At 45.7% G+C, this 20,538-nt stretch overlaps 1 protein-coding gene across 5 annotated transcripts in view; it reads left to right on the top strand.

The window, feature by feature from the left end:
* camk2g2 (calcium/calmodulin-dependent protein kinase (CaM kinase) II gamma 2) overlaps positions 1-20,538 on the top strand; it is a 409,466-nt gene that overhangs the window by 364,692 nt on the left and 24,236 nt on the right. The window contains exon 19 of one of the 5 annotated variants that reach the window (XM_080215915.1): positions 11,272-11,355. The exons of the other annotated variants lie outside the window; for them this stretch is intronic. Coding sequence (XP_080072041.1) covers positions 11,272-11,355 — 84 coding nt within the window. The remainder of the gene's footprint in view (positions 1-11,271; positions 11,356-20,538) is intronic. 5 annotated transcript variants of the gene reach the window in all.

The raw sequence follows: 20,538 nt of genomic DNA, 5'->3' as shown, positions 1-20,538 counted from the left end.
AGAACTTAACGGCTAACCAGGCTCCCTGGCAATTTTAGTTAAACTTCAAAGCATTGAAGAAGATTTTATGACACATATGTGAATGTGACCTGTTCACCTGCAGTCTCTGTAGCTATTCATCATCCCCGTTTTGCTTGATATATTCCCCTTTAACTTGTTGCGTGCTTGGTTTAATAATGCTTCTGCTTTGGGAAGGGCTGCACGTAGGCTGCAGCTATGTCATTGCAAAAACCAAGAGCCAATGTCGCAGACCACAACTTGTGAACATGGCAAAGCAGAATTGGAGGATCTTTGGTATAAGTGTTGAAAGATCTGTCCACCGTCTACAGAAGAATTGATTAGCTGTGTAATTTTCAGTGGAAACAGGTAGTTCTGGGTGCTCTGATTTCCTCCCACACTCCCAAAGACATGCTGGTTAGGTGCATTGGCCGTGCTAAATTCTCCTTCGGTGTACCCAAACAGGCGCCGGAGTGTGGCGACTAGGGGATTTTCACAGTAACTTCATTGCAGTGTTAATGCAAGCCTACTTGTGACACTAAAACACTTAAAAACTTTATTGCAGTGTTAATGTAAGCCTACTTGTGACACTGTTAAACTTAAAAACCTTACTCCAGTTTGCTTTGGCATTGCTAAGTCAGGTAAGTGTTGTATATGGAATGAAGTAACCCTGTTACAATCAAGCCCTGTTTAGCTGGTTTGGGTATTGTAGAAGCTTCATGACCTTTGTGGAAAAATGGGATTGATACACACAGTCTGGGTTCAGATTGCTACTAATCTGTAGCCTAACCAATGGCTAACAAAGGACTTTTAGCTTGGCAAAGCAAATTCAATAGCAAGTGACACTAAAATGGAGTTCTTAAAGGATGAAAGACATCACTCTAAAGTCACTTATCAGGATCTTAAGCCTCCAGAATTTTGCTGAAAATCTTAAAAGTGTTTGCCTACCACTTTGCTACCTGTTTGTACCTGTAAATCATTCCCTGTATTTGGTCAACTGCACTTGGACACTGAAAGTTTGCATTCTGGAAGAACACAAAAATATGGAAGTGTTCTTCATTGACCTACACCTGATAATCTTGAAGGTAGCCCATCAATGGTATGTCTAACATCTTAAACTTCCCTGTAAGTGATTTAAGTACCAAACCACCACTGCTCACAATCCAGTGTCTTTCACATCCCTTGATGTATACACAACATGACGGACGATATCTGTCTACATCAACGGGGACGAAGTAGAAATGATCAAGAGCTTCAAGTTTTTAGGTGTCCAGGTCACCAACAACCTATCCTGGGACCTCTGTGCCGACACGAGAGTTAAGAAAGGCCACCAATGCCTTTACTTTCTTAGAAGACTGAGGAAATATGGCATGTCAGCCAAGACTCTCAACAACTTTTACAGATGTATCAGAAAAAGCATTCTTTCTGGTTATATCCCAGCTTGGTCTGGCTCCTGCTCTGCCCAAGACTGCAAGCAACTACGAAAGATCATGAATGTATGCCTTTCCATCACACAAACAACCTCTCGTCCATGACTCTGTCTACACTTCCCGCTGCCTCGACAAAACAGCCAGCATAATTAAGGAACCAACATACCCCGGACATTCTCTCTTCCACCTTCTTCCATCAGGAAGAAGATATAAAATTCTGAGACCCCGTACCAACCAACTCAAGAACAGCTTCTTCCCTGCTGCTGTCAGACTTTTGAATGGACTTACCTTGCATTAAGCTGATCTTTCTCTACACCCTAGCTGTGACTGTAACACTACATTCTGCACCGTCTCCTCTCCTTCTTTATGAACGGTATGCTTTGTATGTACAGTGTGCAAGAAACAATACTTTCCACTGTATACTAACACATGTGACAATAATAAATCAAATCAAAAGACATGGTCACTATAATTGTGGCCTTTTCTCCAAGATCAGCCAAAAATGTACGGAACTCTCATTGGAAATCTATTCTCAGCTCTGCTTCTGAAAACTCCTTGATGCCGAGGTTAACCAGTCAAGCTCAGCGGGGCTCCCACACATGTGCCACTGAGAATATACATCACAAGGACAACACTGAACATCGAGGAGACACTTTGAATATCTGCATCAAATCTAGAAGCCTTCAGAATGAAAGATGCCAATTCTTTTATACTTCCAAAGAAAAAATGCTGCTGATTAAATAAACAGGAACAAAACCAGCCTTCTTGCTTTCCAAACTTGGCTGATGTCAGCAAAACATAGCGGACTAAGAATCCACCATACACCACTAGTGCTCACCATGGGGCGGCATGATGGCACAGTGGTTAGCACTGCTGCCTTGCAACACCAGGGACCTGGGTTCAATTCCGGCCTCAGGTCACTGTCTGTGTGGCATTTGCGTGTTCTCCCCATATCTGTGTGGGTTTCCTTTGGGTGCTCCGGTTTCCTCCCATGTTCCAAAGATGGGCGGGTTAGGTGGATTGACCATGCTAAATTGCCGCTTAGTATCAGGGGGACTAATGGTGTAATTATGTGCGGATACAGGGATAGGGCGTGGGTGGGATTGTGGTCGGTGCAGTCTCGATGGACCGAATGGCCTCCTTCTGTACTGTAGGGATTCTAATTCTGTTCCCCCGGTTCAGACACGTGATAAAGTAATCATGTGTAAAAGGGTTACCTTGCAATATGTTTAGTCTGTAATATATGTGTAATATATATGGGGGCGGCACTGCTGCCTCATAGTTCCAGGGACCTGGGTTTGATTCCCAGCTGTCTTTGTGGGGTTTGCACATTCTCCCCGTGTCTCCATGGGTTTTCTCTGGGTGCTTCGGTTTCCTCTCACACGTGTGTATGTACCTGTGTGTGTGTGTGTCTGTGTGTGTGTGTGTGTGTGTGCACACCTGTGTGTGTACCTGTAAGTGGTGTGTGTGTGTGCACACCTGTGTGTATGTACCTGTGAATGGTGTGTGTGTGTGTATGTGAGAGAGAGATCTGGTTTATTGGTAACAATATCAAAATTACTGCTTTGGTTGATGGGTTCAAATCGTCGGAAAAGCCCTCCCTCCTCTTTTTGCTCCTGGAAAGAAATATGTTTCATGTTTTGTACCATTTTATTTCTGTGTCTTCTGTCTCCTGTTTGCAAACGGCTGCTTGTTCTCCGCCATGCTGCTGTGCCATGAATGCCAGCACCGGCCCCCGAGGTTGGCAGTAACGGCGTTATGAAGAGTCAGTCCACTGCTTTGCACTCGGCTGAACCGGTGCCCACTGACCAACCCCCCGAGGTGGCACCCAGTAAGTCAGCAGCGATCGGCCCCTGATTGCTGCCCCCCCCACCCCAGTGTGTGTTGTGTGCTGTCGAGTAATCTACCCTGGGTGTGGCTTCCTGCATGCTAAACTGGGAAATAAGATGGTAATCACAGGTTTCAGTCAGCTGACTTCTTCACTTGGACTTTGCAATCTGTTTTTGCAAACTTAAAGCTTTGTAAGTGTGTGTGTGTGTGTGGACGATGGTAAAACTTACAAAGGTGTGCAGCTAGTTACAGATAAAAATGCACAATAACAAACCAGTTAGTTTTGCTTTAATAAGCCTACAGAGCTACAAATGTGTGCTATCTCCCCCAGTTGCAAAGCTAATAACTACCTATTATCCTGCAGCCCAGCCACCTTGCTCATGTGCACTATCCAGCGGTTGTTTTACAGAACTGGCAGAGACCCTATGAGTCAACTGCCTCCCCAGCCTGGCCTGTGCACCGACGTGGTGTGCTCTTTGGAAGGACACGCCGTAAGCACGGTCAAAAGAGATAACGTAGCAGACATCCCCTTGAGTGCACTGCAATAGAATCACTTCCCTCTCCCACGTAACCCTCACTTTGCCATTAGCCGGGGAGCCCGTAATTAGTGTGATATTGTAAAGGTATCACAGCGGAAGGCGTCGCAAGGTTCGGCACATCAACTCTGATTCGTAGGGTAAGTGGTTAGTCTCAAAAGGCACTGGCTGCAATGGAATAGGAAGCCTCGCTTTCGCCGTGGGAGTTCCTGATGGATTTTAGATTGCATCAAATTGCATAGAGTTCACAGCACAATTCGCCGTCTCTTTTGCAGTGGAAACAAGCCTGACGTATTTGGCTTTCCTCATGGCTTAAATTGCTGATAGCAGGGGTCATTTCAAGTCTAGACTCGGCGCTCTTACAATGTCCTGCTTGTGATTCAGTGATCAGCATGATATGTCAGGTGTTAAATCAAAATCAACTAGTGCCCTTTGCATCAACAGTTCAACCCCATTGATTTAACTGTCTGCTAATGAGACATAATTTGCCAATTTTTTTGAATCAGGACAGTTTGATAGATTCATCCAGCAGAAGCGCTACATTTCTTCATGATTAACACCTCACAACAGTGCCCCCATTTAACACACACGTCCTGTTTTGGTCCCACACTCCTGTACTAATCAGTTTGCACACAAACTATTCACCTCAATATCGTTATCCTTTTTTGGAAGTGGTGGTACTACTCCTTGTGACCCACCGGAACCTCTATTTAGGTATCATTACAAAACTGACCACAAAATAAACTCACAGGATCGTTACAGTGCAGAGGGAGGCCATTCAGCCCATCGTGTCTTCGCCAGCTCTCCAATCGGCCATCATGACTTAGCGCCATTCCCCTGCCTCTTCCTCACACCTCTGCACATTGTTTCCATGAAAGCCTCAGTTGAACCCGCCTCCCCACACTTCCAGGCAGCGCATTCCAGACCTCAACCACTCACTGGGTGAAAAAGATTCTACTCACGTCTCATTTGCAAATCACTTCAAATCTGTGCCCTCCCATTCTCAATCCTTTTACCAGCAGGAACAGTTTCTCCCCGTCTACTCTGTCCAGCTACCTCATGCTATTGAACATCTTGATCCAATCTCCTCTTAGCTCTCTTCTCCCCAAGGAGAACAGCCTCAATCTCTCCAATCTATCATCATAATTGAAGTTTCTCATCCCGGGAGCCAGGGAATAGAAACAAAGAAACATAGAAGATAGGAGAAGGCCATTTGGCCCTTCGAGCCTGCTCCACCATTCATTACAGAATGGCAGATCATCCACCTGAAAAGCCTAATCCTACTTTCTCCTCATAACCTTTGATCCCGTCCACCCCAAGTGCTATATCCAGCCGCCTCTTGAATACATTCAATGTTTTGGCATCAACTATTTCCTGTGGTAATGAATTCCACAGGCTTAACACTCTTTGGGTGAAGAAATGTCTCCTCATCTCCGTCCTAAGACCTACCCTGAATCCTCAGACTGTGACCCCTGCTTCTCCCGTCTTTGGGAACATCCTCCCTGCATCTACCCTGTCTAGTCCTGTTGGAATTCTATAAGTCTTTGAGATTCCCCCCCTCCTTCGTCTGAACTCCAGCAAAAACAATCCTAACCTAATCAATCTCTCCTCAGACATCAGTGCCGCCATCCCTGGAATCAGCCTGGTAAACCTTCGCTGCACTCCGTGAAGAAATCGAAGAACAACAGAGAACAAATTGCCACTGGGAGAGCTGTTTTGTCACGAGATATTCTTTCTTTCAAAGCAGGAGACCAAAGTCTCCGCACAATGCTTGGAGATGGTGTCTGGAAGCCCAAAACCTTTGCACCTTTGTGTCATCCAGACATGCAGAGCTAATAATCTCCTGTATGCTTCTCCCAAATGCTGACGTGTTGCTAACTGTGTCTCTGGTTGCCTGTTTCGACTGAAACCCTAACATCTCAACAACAGTTGCAGCTTTCCCTCCACAACAGGGAAAATCAGGTCAGAATTCAATTGTTATCCCAAAAGGATAGGGGTTGGGATCCAACTGAAGGGGAGGCAAGTTGCAAATACTCAGGAAAACATATCTACAGGGAGTTCTGAGAAGATTCACTTGGCTGATTTGATTCCTGAGACATTTGGTGGGATCATAGAATGAAAGAATCCCTAGAGTGCAGAAGGAGGCCATTCGGCCTATCAAGTCTGCACAGACTCAGGCCATATCCCCGTAACCCCATGCATTTATCCTAGCTAGTCCTCCCTGACACTAAGGGGTAATTTAGCATGGCCAATCCACCTACATCTTTGGATTGTGGGAGGAAACCCATGCAGACACGGGGAGAATGTGCAAACTCCACACGGACAGTGACCCAAGCTGGGAATCGAACCCGGGTCCCTGGTGCTGTGAGGCAGCAGTGCTAACCACTGTGCTACCGTGCTGCCCCCCCAAGGGGGCGAAGGGGGTTTGTCTTATGAGGAAAGGTTGAGCAGGTTTGGCCTATATTGATTGGAGTTTAGAAAACGAGAGGTGATCTTACTGAAATGTATGAGATTCTGAAGAGGTTTGATGAGGTGGATGCTGAGAGGATGTTTCCCCTTGTGAGGGAATCTAGAACCAGGGGGCACCATTTCAAAATAAGGGGTCTCCTATTTAAGATGAAGATGAGGAGGAATCTGTTCTCTCCATCATCTTGGGAATTCTCCAGAGAGGAGTGGAGGCTGGGTCATTGAATGTATTCAAGGCTACGTCAAACAGATTCTTGATCCCTGAGGGAATCGAGGGTTATGGGGAGCAGGTGGGAAAGTCACATCGAGACTTATAAAATACTCATAAGACTAGACAGGGTAGCTGCAAGGAGGATGTTCCCGATGGTGGGAGAGTCCAGAACTAGGGGTCACACTCTGAGGATTCAGGGTAGACCATTTAGGACGGAGGTGAGGAGACATTTCTTCACCCAGAGAGTGGTGAGCCTGTGGAATTCATTACCACAGGAAGTAGTTGATGCCAAAACATTGAATGTATTCAGGAGGCAGCTGGATATAGCACTTGGGGTGAATGGGATCGAAGGTTATGGGGGGAAAGCAGGATTAGGCTATTGAGTTGGACGATCAGCCATGATCATGATGAATGGCGGAGCAAGCTTGGAGAGCGGAATAGCCTCATCCTGTTCCTATCTTCTATGTTTCCACGTTAAAAACAAATTGCAGTGGAAAGCTGACTGAAGGCTGTTTATAGAGTACAGGAAGCATTCCCAGTTTGTGCTTCAGTTCAAGATTTTATCAACATGAAAAATTGATATTTCCTTACCGCTTGCTGTATTCCTATTACTGGATTTCAATCTGCCCTCTGTTAGCCAGCTGTGTTTTTTTCTCATTACACCTTGGGTAATAACAGACTATCCCTTTTCTATTACACGCATCACTGCACTCTCACCTTCGTTAACTACCTGTGTAGCATTTTGAGCTGGATTAGCAAAAGAAGCATGTCTTAACACTCCATATCACCTTAAACAGCCACTATCAGGTTGTACACAGGAGATACCAGAGAGATTGTCTGTTTCTCTAGCTCTCGGGCATACTTTAAGACACTCCTTCATGCCTCCCTTTTCTCGTCACCTGCCCCTCAACTTTTAGTGACGTGATGTGATGGTTACGTTCCAGAGCAGAGCCACGTGACATTCTGCCATGTTGAAGGTGCTATATAAATGCATGCTGCTGTTGCTGCCACTTCACCCAGGATTGGGATAAGGTCCATGTGACTGCCTGTTGGCCGCAGGACACTTGGAAAGGGAGAAAGTTGCAGGGCTTTAATCGAGTCCCGGCAAGGGGCGGCATGATGGCACAGTGGTTAGCACTGCTGCCTCACCACGCCAGGGACCCGGGTTCAATTCCGGCCTTGGGTGACTGTCAGTGCGGAGTTTGCACCATCTCTCCCCTGTGTTGTGTGGGTTTCCTCCAGGTGCCTCCCACAGTCCAAAGCTGTGTGGATGAGTTTGATTGGCCATGCTAAATTGCCCCTTAGGGTCGGGGGATTCGCAGGTTAAATATGTGGGGTTACGGGAATAGGGCCTGGGTGGGATTGTGGTCGGTACAGCCTTGATGGGCTGAATGTCCTCCTCCTACTGTAGGGATTCTGTGAAAAGAGGAAGGGGAACTTTCATGGTATGGGCAGAATGGATGAATTTGACCTTATTCCTGCAATCTCCTCCACAGAGGAGTACAGATAAACTCGTTCCACGGGAATCCTTTTTTTCATTTATTTGTGGGACATGAGCTGGCCAGCGTTTATTGGGTAGTTGAGAGTTAGCCACATCGCTGTGGCTCTGGAGTCACATGTAGGCCAGACAGGTTAAGGACGGCAAATTTCCTTCCCTAAAGAGCATTAGTGAACCAGATGGGGGTTTTTTCCGACAATGGTTTCATGGTCATCAATAGATTCCAGATTTTTTTTTTAGTGAATTCAAATTCCACCTTCTGTCGTGGCAGGATTCGAACCTGAGGTCCCCAGAGCATTAACTGAGTTTCTGGATTAATAGTCTGGTGATAATACCACTCAGCCATTGCCTAGCTACCCAGAAAAATATCCACTCCGTTCTTGCCGCTGAGTTAAGCCCTTCCCCTCTCTATTTCCCACATGCTGTGTGGAGTGAATCATTTATTCAGCAGGCAGTGAATCAGTGCATATTATAACAAATATCAAGAAAAATTTGTAATAAGGGGAAAGTATGAGTCATACTTTTATATAAGAAGCTATTTGTAATCTTATTGTTAATGCAATCCTTCAGGGCATTGCCTCCTATATTATCCAACTCTCACCATCAAACAACAATATTTAAGTTATTGGTCATTGATTAAGTATGATAGCTGATTTCTGCTGTCACGTCCGGAATGAAATCCTTGCCTCTGGCACGTGCAGAGTCCTTGTGTTAAATAGCCGTGCTCCATCCTTTAGTACAAGCCAGTATCCCTTTGTCAACCCCACCTCCAGTTTATACAGTTATTGGAAAGCTGGGTTGGATCCAAACTGTAGCACCTTCCAGGTTCCACCTGGCACCGTGACAATGGAGAGCTCTGGAAGCAGATTGCCTCTGCGCTGTGAGCGCTCCCACTTGGCAGAACGTCCGCCAGGTCAGTCTGGAAGCAAAGCGTGATTATCTTTCTAAATCATTTCCGACCTCAGCAGAAAATGGTCATCGCTTCACAAGGAGTTGGTCATCTGTGCTGCCGATGGCAAATCAAGGGAAAGGAACAATGACTAAAGGCCTACCTTTGGTAGCGGGAGAGCCCATGTCAGATGTTGTCAGTTATTTCTATAACCAGGGGTCACAGTCTGGAGATTCAGGGTAGACCATTCAGGACGGAGGTGCAGTGAGTGGTGAGCCTGTGGAATTCATCACCACGGAAGTAGGTGATGCCAAAACATTGAATGTGTTCAAGAGGTGGCTGGATATAGCACTTGGGGTGAATGGGATCAAAGGTTATGGGGAGAAAGCAGGACTAGGCTATTGAGTTGGACGACCAGCCATGATCATGATGAATAGCAGAGCAGACTCGAAGGGTCGAATGGCCTCTTCCTGCTCCTATCTTCTTCAGTGTTTTTGTGTGTAGCTTGGTAAGTCTCCTGAAGAGGTCTAAGTTTAACAATAAGTGCTTATTACCACAATAAGTCATAGGAGCAGAATTAGGCCACTCGGCCCATCGAGTCTGCTCTCCCATTCAATCATGGCTGATATTTTTCTCATCCCCATTCTCCTGCCTTTTCCCCATAACCCCTGATCCCCTTATTAACCAAGAACCTATCTATCTCTGTCTTAAAGACACTCAGTGACCTGGCCTTCACAACATTCTGTGGGAGTTCCACAGATTCCCCACTCCCTGGCTGAAGAAATTCCTCCTCATCTCTGTTTTAAAGGATCATCCCTTTAGTCTGAGGTTGTGCCCTCTGGTTCTAGGTTTTCCTACTAGTGGAAACATTCTCTCCACATCCACTCCATCCAGGCCTCGCAGTATCCTGTAAGTTTCAAAAAGATACCCCCCCCATTCTTCTAAACTCCAATGAGTACAGACCTAAAGCCCTCAACCATTCCTCATAAGACAGCTTGTAATTAACTACTTGTACTTATCAACATATATCCAGTGGAAGGTCTGAGCTAGTGGCTGTCTCCATGCTTGCCTCTACACATGTCTCTGTCCAGTACAAGACAGCCCTCTAGACTCGGGTCATCAGTTCCTTTCCATCACACCGGAGGCCGCCCTGTACCCAGTGCCATGTTAACTCCTTGTATCCCTGTCCCTTATCAACCACAAATATCACACGTGTCAGTCAAGGTTCACTCTCGCTCCTGAGTTGGATAGGCAGTGAATTCTGTAGCTTTAGGAGCCTGATAGTCAAGGTTTGATTGCAGCTTTTTGCTTGAAAATCCCACCTGCTTTTTTTTTTAAATATCCTGATGTTTTATTACTGCTTGGGTTTGTTCACTGCTGCAGAGAATCCAGGACAACACTGGTTGGCCAGTGAGGGTAAGATTCTTGGCTTGGGAGTGGGATGCTGCCACAGGGGAGAAACTTGTACACTGGGAGCAAGTGACTCGTACACTCCAACCTTGACTGAGGGCTCAGTAACGCACACAGTGTCCGTTTCCACCAGTCTTTGCCACAAGATGTTCTAGCTACATGTTCAAGATGTTCTACTCTCTCAAGCTAGGCAGCACGGTGGCACAGTGGTTAGCACTGCTGCCTCACAGCGCCAGGAACCCAGATTCAATTCCGACCTGGGGTCACTGTCTACGGAGGCTGCACATTCACCCCATGTCTGCGTGGGTTTCCTCTGAGTGCTACAGTTTCCTCCCACAGTCCAAAAATGTATGGGTTAGGTCAATCGGCCATGCTAAATTGACCTAGTGTCTGGTGGTTGATAGGGTAAATAAGTAGGATTATGGGGACTGTGGTCGGTGCAGACTCAAAGGGCCGAATGGCCTCCTTCTGCACTGTAGGATTGTCTGAAATGGTTAGTACCGCTGCCCCACAGTGCCAGAAACCTGGGTTCGATTCCGACCTGTCTGTGCGGACTCTGCACATTCTCCGCATGTCTGCGTGGGTTTCCTCCGGGTGTCCGGTTTCCTCCCACAGTCCAAAGTGGATTGGCCATGCTGAATTGCCCCTAATATCAGGGGGATTAGACAGGGTAAGTACGTGGGGTTGCAGGGATAGGGCTTGGGTGGAATTGTGATCGGTGCAGACTCGCTGGGTCGAACAGCCTCCTTCTGCACTGCAGGGATTCCAGTTTGCAATCTGGGGGGAAAAATGGCCAGAGAGCGCTTCCTCGGCACCAATCCTACCTGCTTGTTTGAAGTTGTGTGTGATATTCCAGTGCTGTGTTTTATTTGCTTAAAGTTCCATGCCTGTTTGCTGTTGCGTTTGCTGTTTTGTGTGTGTGTGTGTGCGTATTTATATATACATATTTTACGTGTCTTTTTTTTCCTCCCCACCCTACGTCCCCCCACCCCGCATATACTCAGCCACTGAAAGTGTGGAGCTCGCATGTGCAGTGAATCATACAGATAATGCAGAGCTGTTTCCACCCACCTCTCCTCCCACGCTGTGTAAGTCGAAGGTTCTTCTGAGCCATGCCTCAATCTCAGTGCCTATACTGGCCAGAGATTAGGCAGAGTGAATAACACTAAACCTTTCTTTGCTTCCCCCTGCACTTAATACCTACACCTTTTTAAAAAAAAGCTAACAAGCATATCTGCATATTAATTTTCCGCACAGTTTTCTTTTTAAACATTCCGCTGTGCTAAAAAAAATGCCAATTGCTAATTTTTCATTTGAATTTTCTCATTGTTCCTTCTTAATTCTCCGATGGGGTTGAGCTTGCTCCTGGCTATCGGTTTAACATGAGTGTCACTTTGCAATTAATCACCATAATTATTCCAATGCTTACTTGAGCGAACAATGACTTCATGCATTTTATTTTAAATGTGTGATGAAGCCTAGTTGCTTCATAGTTTTAAGTCTCTGCTGTAAGTGTGAAATTATCCATTATGGTCGAGAAAATAAGAAAAAGCATAATTTCTTTTCTTGGAATGCTGACAGACTGGGAAATGTTTATATCCAGAGGGACCTGGGTCCCTCCGAATAGGGTGGTGCAGTGGGTAGCACTGCTGCCTCACAGCGCCAGGGACGTGGGTTCGATTTCCAGCTTGGGTCACTGTCTGTGCGGAGTTTGCACATTCTTGCCGTGTCTGCGTGGGTTTCCTCCCACAGTCCCAAAGATGTGCCTTTTAGGTGCATTGGCCGTGCTAAATTCTTGCTCAGTGTACCCAAACAGGTGCTGGAGTGTGGCAACTGAGGGATTTTTCACAGTGACTTAATTACAGTGTTAATGTAAGCCAACTTGTGACACTAATAAATAAACTCAACCTTAAATCACAACTGACATTGCAGTGCGTCGCGAGGGTGGGCCGCACTGCCTTCATTGCGGTGTTAATGTAAGCCTACTTGTGACACTAATAAATAAACGTTAACTTTAAACTGGGTGCTCTTGTACATGTGTCACAGGCAGAGAAAATCTTAGTTTTCTCTTACAAAAGGATTTGGATGCAAGAGAAGAGAAGTCTTAACACAGGACGTTGATGAGACGACATGAAAATTACCGTGTGCAGTTTTTTTCTCCTTAGTTAAAGGACATACTTGCCCTAGAGGGAGTGTGACGGTTCACTGATTCCTGGGTTGAGGGCAGTATGGAGGCTGGGTCACTGAATATATTCAGGGCTGAGTGAGATGCATTTTTGATTTACAAGGGAGTAGGACTGAGAGCAGACTAGAAAATAGAGTTACTGCCACAGTCAGATTGGGGCTATGTTCTCACAGAGCAGGTTTGACAGGCCGGATGGCCTACTCCTGCTCCTCATTCCTGTATTCCTACCTTTATTGGCTTACTATCTCACTATAAGGCATTGGCCTTTTGGCACCAAAGTAACCAAGAATTTCTTTACTCAAAGGATTTGAAACTTTCTGCCTCAGAGCTGTGACTGTTTACTCATTGAACATATTTAAGACTTTATGGGTGGCACAGTGGTTGGCACTACTGCCTCACAGCATCAGGGACCTGGTTCGATTCTCGGCTTGGGTCACTGTCTCTGCGGAGTGTGCACGTTCTCCCGTGTCTGCGTGGGTTTCCTCTGGGTGCTCCGGTTTCTCCCCACAGCCTAAAGATGTGCGGGTTAGGTGGATTGGCCATTTTATAATTGCCTCTTGCTGTCAGGGGACTAGCTAGGACAAATGCATGGGGTTATGGGAGTGTGGCTTGGGTGGGATTGTGGTTAGTGCAGACTCGATAGGCTGAATGGCCCCCCTTTGCACTGTAGGATTCTATGAACCTATGACTTCTGAGTATTAAAGGAATCAAGGGATATGGAGAGAATATGGAAAGGGAGAAAATTGGCCAAGGTGTTATTGAATAAAGCAGCAGATTTAATGGGCCAAATGGCTTACTGTTGCATAAATTGTTTCTGTGATTTTCAACCTGGTGACAATGTTGGGGGGGTAATCCGCAGATTGGAAAACTGATAGGATTGGGTGCAAAAATAATTTTACACCCCATCCGATGTGGCTTCCCATTAGAAGTCACCAGTGAGTTATATCGAGTGGGGTGAGAACCCTCTGTCTATTGGGAATCTTTCATCCCATTCCGATTCCCCAGTGCCTCTGATATTGGAACCCAGCTGCCCTCAGCATTTAGCCAGCACTGCTAAGTTATTTCTTTTGCTTTTTAATGGCGGCCTGAGCCAACAGATTGAAAATCTGTGCCCCCCCCACCACAACCCCAAACCCCCCCCCCCCCCCCCCCCCCCCCACTAAAATAATTTTTTCACAACAATTCTGTCTGACGATTTACCGAACTGTCAGTACAGGATTCCTTGGGAACTGAACAATAATCCTTTGTTTTATGTCATTGATTCTCTCTGAATTTAGTCCAGTTTCTTTGCAGGTATGGTGCTTTTTTTTGTTCAAATTTACCTGTTGTGTTTTTTGTTTGTGGATTTTGATTATGTGCTTGTTGTGTTGTGTGCACGTATGTGCTCATACTGATTTTATAAACCATTCTGTTCTCTCCCCCTCTCCCAACCCCAGCACAGTGGTCAGCACTGCTGTCTCACAGCGCCGGGGACCCGGGTTCGATTCCCAGCTTGGGTCACTGTCTGTGCAGGGTTTGCACGTTCTCGCCGTGTCTGCGTGGGTTTCCTCCCACAGTCCGAAAGACGTGCTGGTTAGGTGCATTGGCCGTGCTAAACTCTCCCTCGGTGTACCCTGAGTGTGGCAACTAGGGGATTTTCACAGTAACTTCATTGCAATGCTAATGTAAGCCTACTTGTGACACTAATAAATTATTAAAACTGTGCAATATAAGGGTGGCATAGTGGTTGGCACTGCTGCCTCTCAGCACCAGGGGGTTTGCTTCCCGGCTAGGGTCACTGTTTGTGTGGAGTCTGTACGTTCTCCCTATGTCGGCGTGGGTTTCCTCCATGCACTCCGGTTTCCTCCCACACGCCAAAGATGTGTGGGTTAGGTGGATTGGCCATGCTGAATTGCCCCTTAGTGTCAGGGGTACTGGCTAGGGTAAATAAAAGGGTTACAGGGGTAGGGCTTGAGTAGGATTGTTGTCGGTGCAGGCTCAATGGACCAAATGGCCTCCTTCTGCACTGTAAAGATTGTAGGGATTCTACGAGAAGGGGAAGATGTAAGGCCTGTGATTCAACATCTTAAGAGTGAAAAATGAATATTCACCATTCCATGAAGAGACCTTTGAGCTACATGTTAATTTACTTTCCCTTCTCATTTCTGTGCTCTTGCTGTTTATTCCCAACATTTTCTATTTAATGTTACAGAATTCCAGGATGAATACACAAGAATGTAGTGATAACACCATAAACCAGAGACCCATTTTATCCCTCCATGTAGTTATTTATCTAAAGCCAAATTGCTGCTTTGGGACCTGGTTTTCCCATTACCATGGCCATGTTTGCAGCTGACTTATAAAAATAACATTTTATTCCTCCCCCAGCGCTATTATTCCACAGTAACAAGCGGCTGCATCCATGGGGTGGCCTCGTTATTCAGAATCATGATTCTAAAGGGAGTAAGCAGATCAAGTCAACTGAAGGGAAAAGCAGTGAATGAACCTTTGTTGGCCTACATTGTATCCAGATGGGGCTTGATGGTGTATTTAACCATCAGTCAATGTTTGGTTGCTAATGTAATATCTTCACCAGATAGTTTATTTGTTATTTTAGTGAATAACGCAAGCATTGTTGAAAATCAGATCAGAAACTCCAAGGTATTTTCTGAAGTTAGCCTAGACCCCTAACTTGTATGTTTGATTTTGACATTAGAGGGAGCGCAATCGCACTAGGTCTGATTCAAATGACCCACTGGGGAGCTTTTATCAAAACAAGCTTTAGTTGGAATATAACAAAAAGAATCAGCAGCATAACTTTTACCAGTTAAACGCTGGCACTGTGGTTAGCACTGCTGCCTCACAGCACCAGGGACCCAGGTTCAATTTCGGCCTCAGGTCACTGTCTTTGCAGAGCCTGCACGTTCTCCCCATGTCTGCGTGGGTTTCCTCCAGGTGCTCGAGTTTCCTCTCTCAGTCCAAAGATGTGCAGGTTAGGTTGATTGGCCATGCTAAATTGATCCTAGTGTCAGGGGGATAAGCAGGATAAATATGTAGGGTTACGGGAATAGGGTGGGATTGTCGTCAATGCAGACCTGATGGGCCAAAATGGTTTCCTTCAGTACTATAACGTTACTATAAATCTGTGATTCTACTTAAACATGGCAAAGTATAATTTTTACCAGCTAGCTATCTCTATTGTTCCAATTTAGCAGTCTTCCCCCTTCTTTAGAACCAATTAGCACATAAACCAAAAGTGCTTATGTCGGTACCAGATTTTCAGCCTTTTGACACTTCTGGAGACTGACCCAGACAGCCACTTGTCTTCAAATTCTCATGCAGCAACTTCTAGAGAAAGTTCCACCCCCCAAACATTGGACAAGTCCCCAGGGCCAGATAGGGTCTATCCCAGAATACTGAGAGAGGCAAGGGGAAAAATTGTTGAGGCCTTGGCCAAAATACAAATACACGAATAGGATGGGGAGAGAGGGATATGATCCCCAGAAGAGTAGGAAGTTTAAGTTTAGTTGGGCAGCATGGTCGGTGCAGGGCTAAAGAGCCTGTCCCTGTGCTATAATTTTCTTTGTTCTCTTTGAACAGTAGAATCTCTGAGAGAAAGGCTGATTTCAGAGCAAGAGATTCAGAGAAAGCAACCCCTCTCTAAATATCCCAAAAGCAGACTGTCTTGAGTACTCTGTGAAAGCCTAGCTGTCCCCAATCATATGACACAACCAGTCAATCAACCTAAACAAACCTCACACTGCAATATCCCAGGGGAAAACACAAAGCAACAGAACCCTGAATTAATTCAGATCAAAACAAACACTGTGTCAATTAAGATCAATCATGTTGCTGCAGTAACAATACAGTGCACTGGGATCCAGACAAAATGGCTCCAATAATATGGAAGGGACTTGTAAACACATTCAGCACACAAACATGGCTAAAATACATTTCTTGAAAGCACAGTATCATTGCATCACACCATTTTTTTATTATTCCTTCTTGGAACGTCACTGGCATGACCAGTGGCACAGTGGTTAGCACTGTTGCCTCACAGCGCCAGGGACCCAGGTTCAATTCCTGGCTTGGGTCACTGTCTGTGCGGAGTCTGCACCTTCTCCCTGTGTCTGTTTGGGTTTTCCTCAGTGGTTCGGTTTCCTCCCACAGTCCAAAAGACGTGCTATTTAGGTGCATTGGCCGTGCTAAATTCTCCCTCAGTGTACCCGAACAGGTGCCGGAGTGTGGCGACTAGGGGATTTTCACAGTAATTTTATTGCGGTGTGAATGTAAGCCTACTTGTGACACTAATAAATAAAAATAAATAAACTTAAACAGTATTTATTGCTGATCCCCAATTGCCCCTGAGAAGGTGGCGGTGAGCTGCCAGTCCCTGTAGACAGCGAATTGCATGACCTTGACCCATAAATGAATCTAAGATAAATGGGTTAGTGAGTGCATTGGAATAGCAGTCACACCACAACCCAATTCCATAACAGTGAGATTTTTATTTTCTCCTTTCATGGGATGTAGGACAGCATCGAAAGCCCATTCCCATCTGCCCTTGAGAAGCACTTGAATTGCAATTTTGTGGTTATGCTCAATTTGAGCTGCATTTAAAACCCATCTGAAGCCCGTTCATTATTGCTACACAGTGATGTAGTTGTCCCTGTACTTGTTATACAGCTTTTAATTTAAACACCTTCCAAGCATTCCAGTTTAATGAGACAAACAAGGACAGTAATTCAATTATTCTTTATTTAACATTTCTAGTACCAACTCAAACATAAACAGTTTTAACTCATTTACTCTTTACTGAACTATAACTCTAACTGAACATCAACTTTAACTATTTAACTGAAAATAGATACTGACAAGTTTAGGAAAACCTAGCCAAAAAATATTCTTGATCTATCTCCTCCTTCTCTGAAGCATCCTTCAGGGTACAGGTCTTCTTGCAATGGTCTCTTTGAGTTATCGCTGACAAACAAAGGCTCACATGTCTTTTTATCCACAGTTCTCCACTCACTTCCGTAAGATTCCCCGTCACCCGGCCAATGATTTGATCAGTAACCTCAATTGCATTATTCGATTAGACCAATCAAAAAAGCAGAGTAATGGCATTGGCCACTCCAGACCCCATCCCAGGCTGCTTAAATGCATGTTGTTTGCACTCCAATGCCCAGATAAGGAACACTAGCTCCGAACATCTGTAAAGAACTCCTCTCTGCCAAGGGTAAGCTGTTAAATCTGACACTTTGTGTCCGTTGACTAACTCCAGGCCACTGGTCACAAGAAGCCATTTTAAAGCCACTATTGCCATTATAGTTGTTAAATTATTGTTGCAGCTGTTCTTTGTCCACATGCTGCACTGAGTAATGTCCCTAACTCTGAGCCAGAAGCTCCGGGTTCGAGCCTCACTCCAGACTGAGAATCCTCCCAGATTCTCCCAGTTCCGCCAACAACCGCCTGGTGACTTTTAAAAGCAATTACGGAGATTTTAAAAGGCCAACGGTTCACTTCTACTCCCCTCCTTGCACCCCTGTCACTGGGAATAGTAATCAGAAATTAACCGCATAAACACTAACCCAAGTTTAATGGGTTTGTTTCCTTACATTATGTTGGGATCGAGAGACATGTCTAAAATCAGATAATGCTCCTCACTTGGTGCTTAGAACATCTCTGATAACGAGCAGCATTGTGGCACAGTGGTTAGCACTGCCCTATCCCAGCGCCAGGAATCTGGGTTCGATTCCTGGCTTGGGACACTGTCTGTGTGGAGTTTGCACATTCTCCCCATGCCTGTTTTTTTCTGGGTGCTCCGGTACCCTCCCAAGTCCAAAGATGTGCAGGTTAGGTGGATTGGCTGTGCTAAATTGCCCCTTAGTGTCAGTGGTGCTAGCTAGGGTAAATGCATGGGGTTATGGGGGATCACAATAGGTGGGATTGTGGTCGGTACAGATGCAGTGGACCGAATGGTCTCCTTCTGTACTGTAGGATTCTGTGCTTCCTGGCTTGGGTCACTGCCTGTACGCAGTCTGCACGTTCTCCCTGTGTCTGCGAGGGTTTTCTCCGAGTGCTCCGGTTTCCTTCCACAGTCCGAAAGACCTGCTGGTTAGGTGGATTGGGCCTTGCTAAATTCTCCCTCAGTGTACCCAAACTGGAGCTTTTCACACTAACTTCACTGTAGTGTTAGTGTAAGCCGATTTGTGACACTAATAAATAAGCTTAAATCAGTGAACGTGACCAAGATTCGAGGTTGCGTAGAAGCGAGCTCACCAACAGGGACAGACAGGCGGACAGAGTGGAGCTACAGTTCCGAGCCGCTGTTGTGCTGTAGATCCTGTCTGTGTGCTGCCCGCTTCCGGGTTCTGCAGATGGTGTTCAGGTGGAGCGTGTGTCTCTGGCTGGTACTGCCATCAAGAATTGGTGCGAGATTACACCAGTTAAGTGTTTGATATTTCTAACACATCTCAGTTCAAGTAAATCCGTCAGATACTGTCTGCATTCACGTGGAGACCTGCCTGCCAGAGAAAGGTGCTGGTTAAATTATTCATTTCACTGAATTGAAAGGACAGTCCAAGGACTTTTATAATGTTTAGCACCACGTCAGTTTCAGTTGCTGCCCGACTGATGCCCCGTTCACTCGATCAGCCCGTTGCGAGTGGTGTGTTACTTGTTGTCTTTGAATCTTGGAATCCTTGGACAAAACCCCTGTTGAGGTCAGAACTGAGGAGAGAATTGAAAAGAGGAGAGAAAGGAGGAGCTGCAGAGAGGATTAGATGCTTTAAAAAAAAGTTGAATCTGAGCTGATGGCCAGGGGAAATGGGATGAGATGGCGGTTTGCATGGGAAATCGGGCCAGTGAAGCCACTATCCCACTAGCGCTATGCCACTGCCTTTTCCTAGCCCCACTGTCACCATCGTTTCCCGGAATGTATCCAATCCAAAGTGGCAATTCATCCAGGCCTTGATGGTCCAAAGGAAGGTGGGTTTATAACATGGCCAAACAAGGTTGAGTATTGACCTGCAAACCCTTCCAACACACCCCAGTGGTGGGCGATAAATGTGGGAGAAATCCCTGGACAGCCATGTGATGTTTAAGTCTTAAGTTTATTTGAAATCATGAGCTTTCAGAGCGCTGCTCCTTCAGCAGGTGAGCAGTGCCCCCAAAGCCCGTGATTCCAAATAAACCTGTTGGACTTTAACTTGGTGTTGGTGAGACTTCTCACTGCACTCCAGTCCAAGCCAACATCTCCACATTGTTTATTTCTTAATGTCATAAGTAAACTTGCATTAACGCCGCAATGACGTTACTGTGAAAATCCCGTAGTCGCCACACTCCGGCGCCTGTTCGGGTACACTGAGGGAGAATTTAACGTGGCCAATCCAGCTAACCAGCACGCCTTTTTGGACTGAAGGGAAACCGGAACACCAGGAATAAATAAACTTAAACTTGATTGGAATGGTGATGGGCAATGTGGGCTAGTAAGTGAATCGCATGAGTGGCCCACCTTCATCTGTGTGGGCCACAAGATTGAAATTGGGCTTGTTCACTAACCATGGCCCCATGAATAAATATTAAACATATTTAATACACGCTGAATAATTCATAAAGAGTTGTAGAAAATGCTTCTTCATTTATAGATTGATGGAACCATCATCAACTTCTAATGGTAAAGACAAACGAAATATTGACGCTTTGGACACAGAGGGAGCGCACTGCTCTCGCAGTCAATGTTGTGAGCAATCAGCACGCACCTCACTTCACACCCTTCACTTCTGTCAAAAAACTACACAGTTGGAAATCAGCGGAATGTGACAACCCTGCTTGTGGGCAATGATCCACTAAATGTCTCGTGGGGCTGGCACTCAGAACTTAGCTGGGCCTTGTGCCCCATCCCCCCAGGCCGCAGGATGCCCACCACTGGCTTAGACCCAATGTTATTTTGAAAGTCTAGTTAGAGTGGCCAGCATGGTGAGATTAAACTCCTGAACGCTATTGCAGAGAACCCAGTAAGAAAATCATGGGTGGCCGTGATTTTACTTCTTGAGCTGATTATCCATTAGTTATACAGTGTTAAAGGTGGGGGTATAAAGGCTGTTTG

The sequence above is a fragment of the Carcharhinus amblyrhynchos genome, chromosome 31 (genome assembly GCF_965287045.1).
Source record: "Carcharhinus amblyrhynchos chromosome 31, sCarAmb.v2.hapA, whole genome shotgun sequence".
Classification (NCBI taxonomy): Eukaryota; Metazoa; Chordata; class Chondrichthyes; order Carcharhiniformes; family Carcharhinidae; genus Carcharhinus; species Carcharhinus amblyrhynchos.
This window is presented reverse-complemented; position numbering and strand designations above follow the sequence as displayed.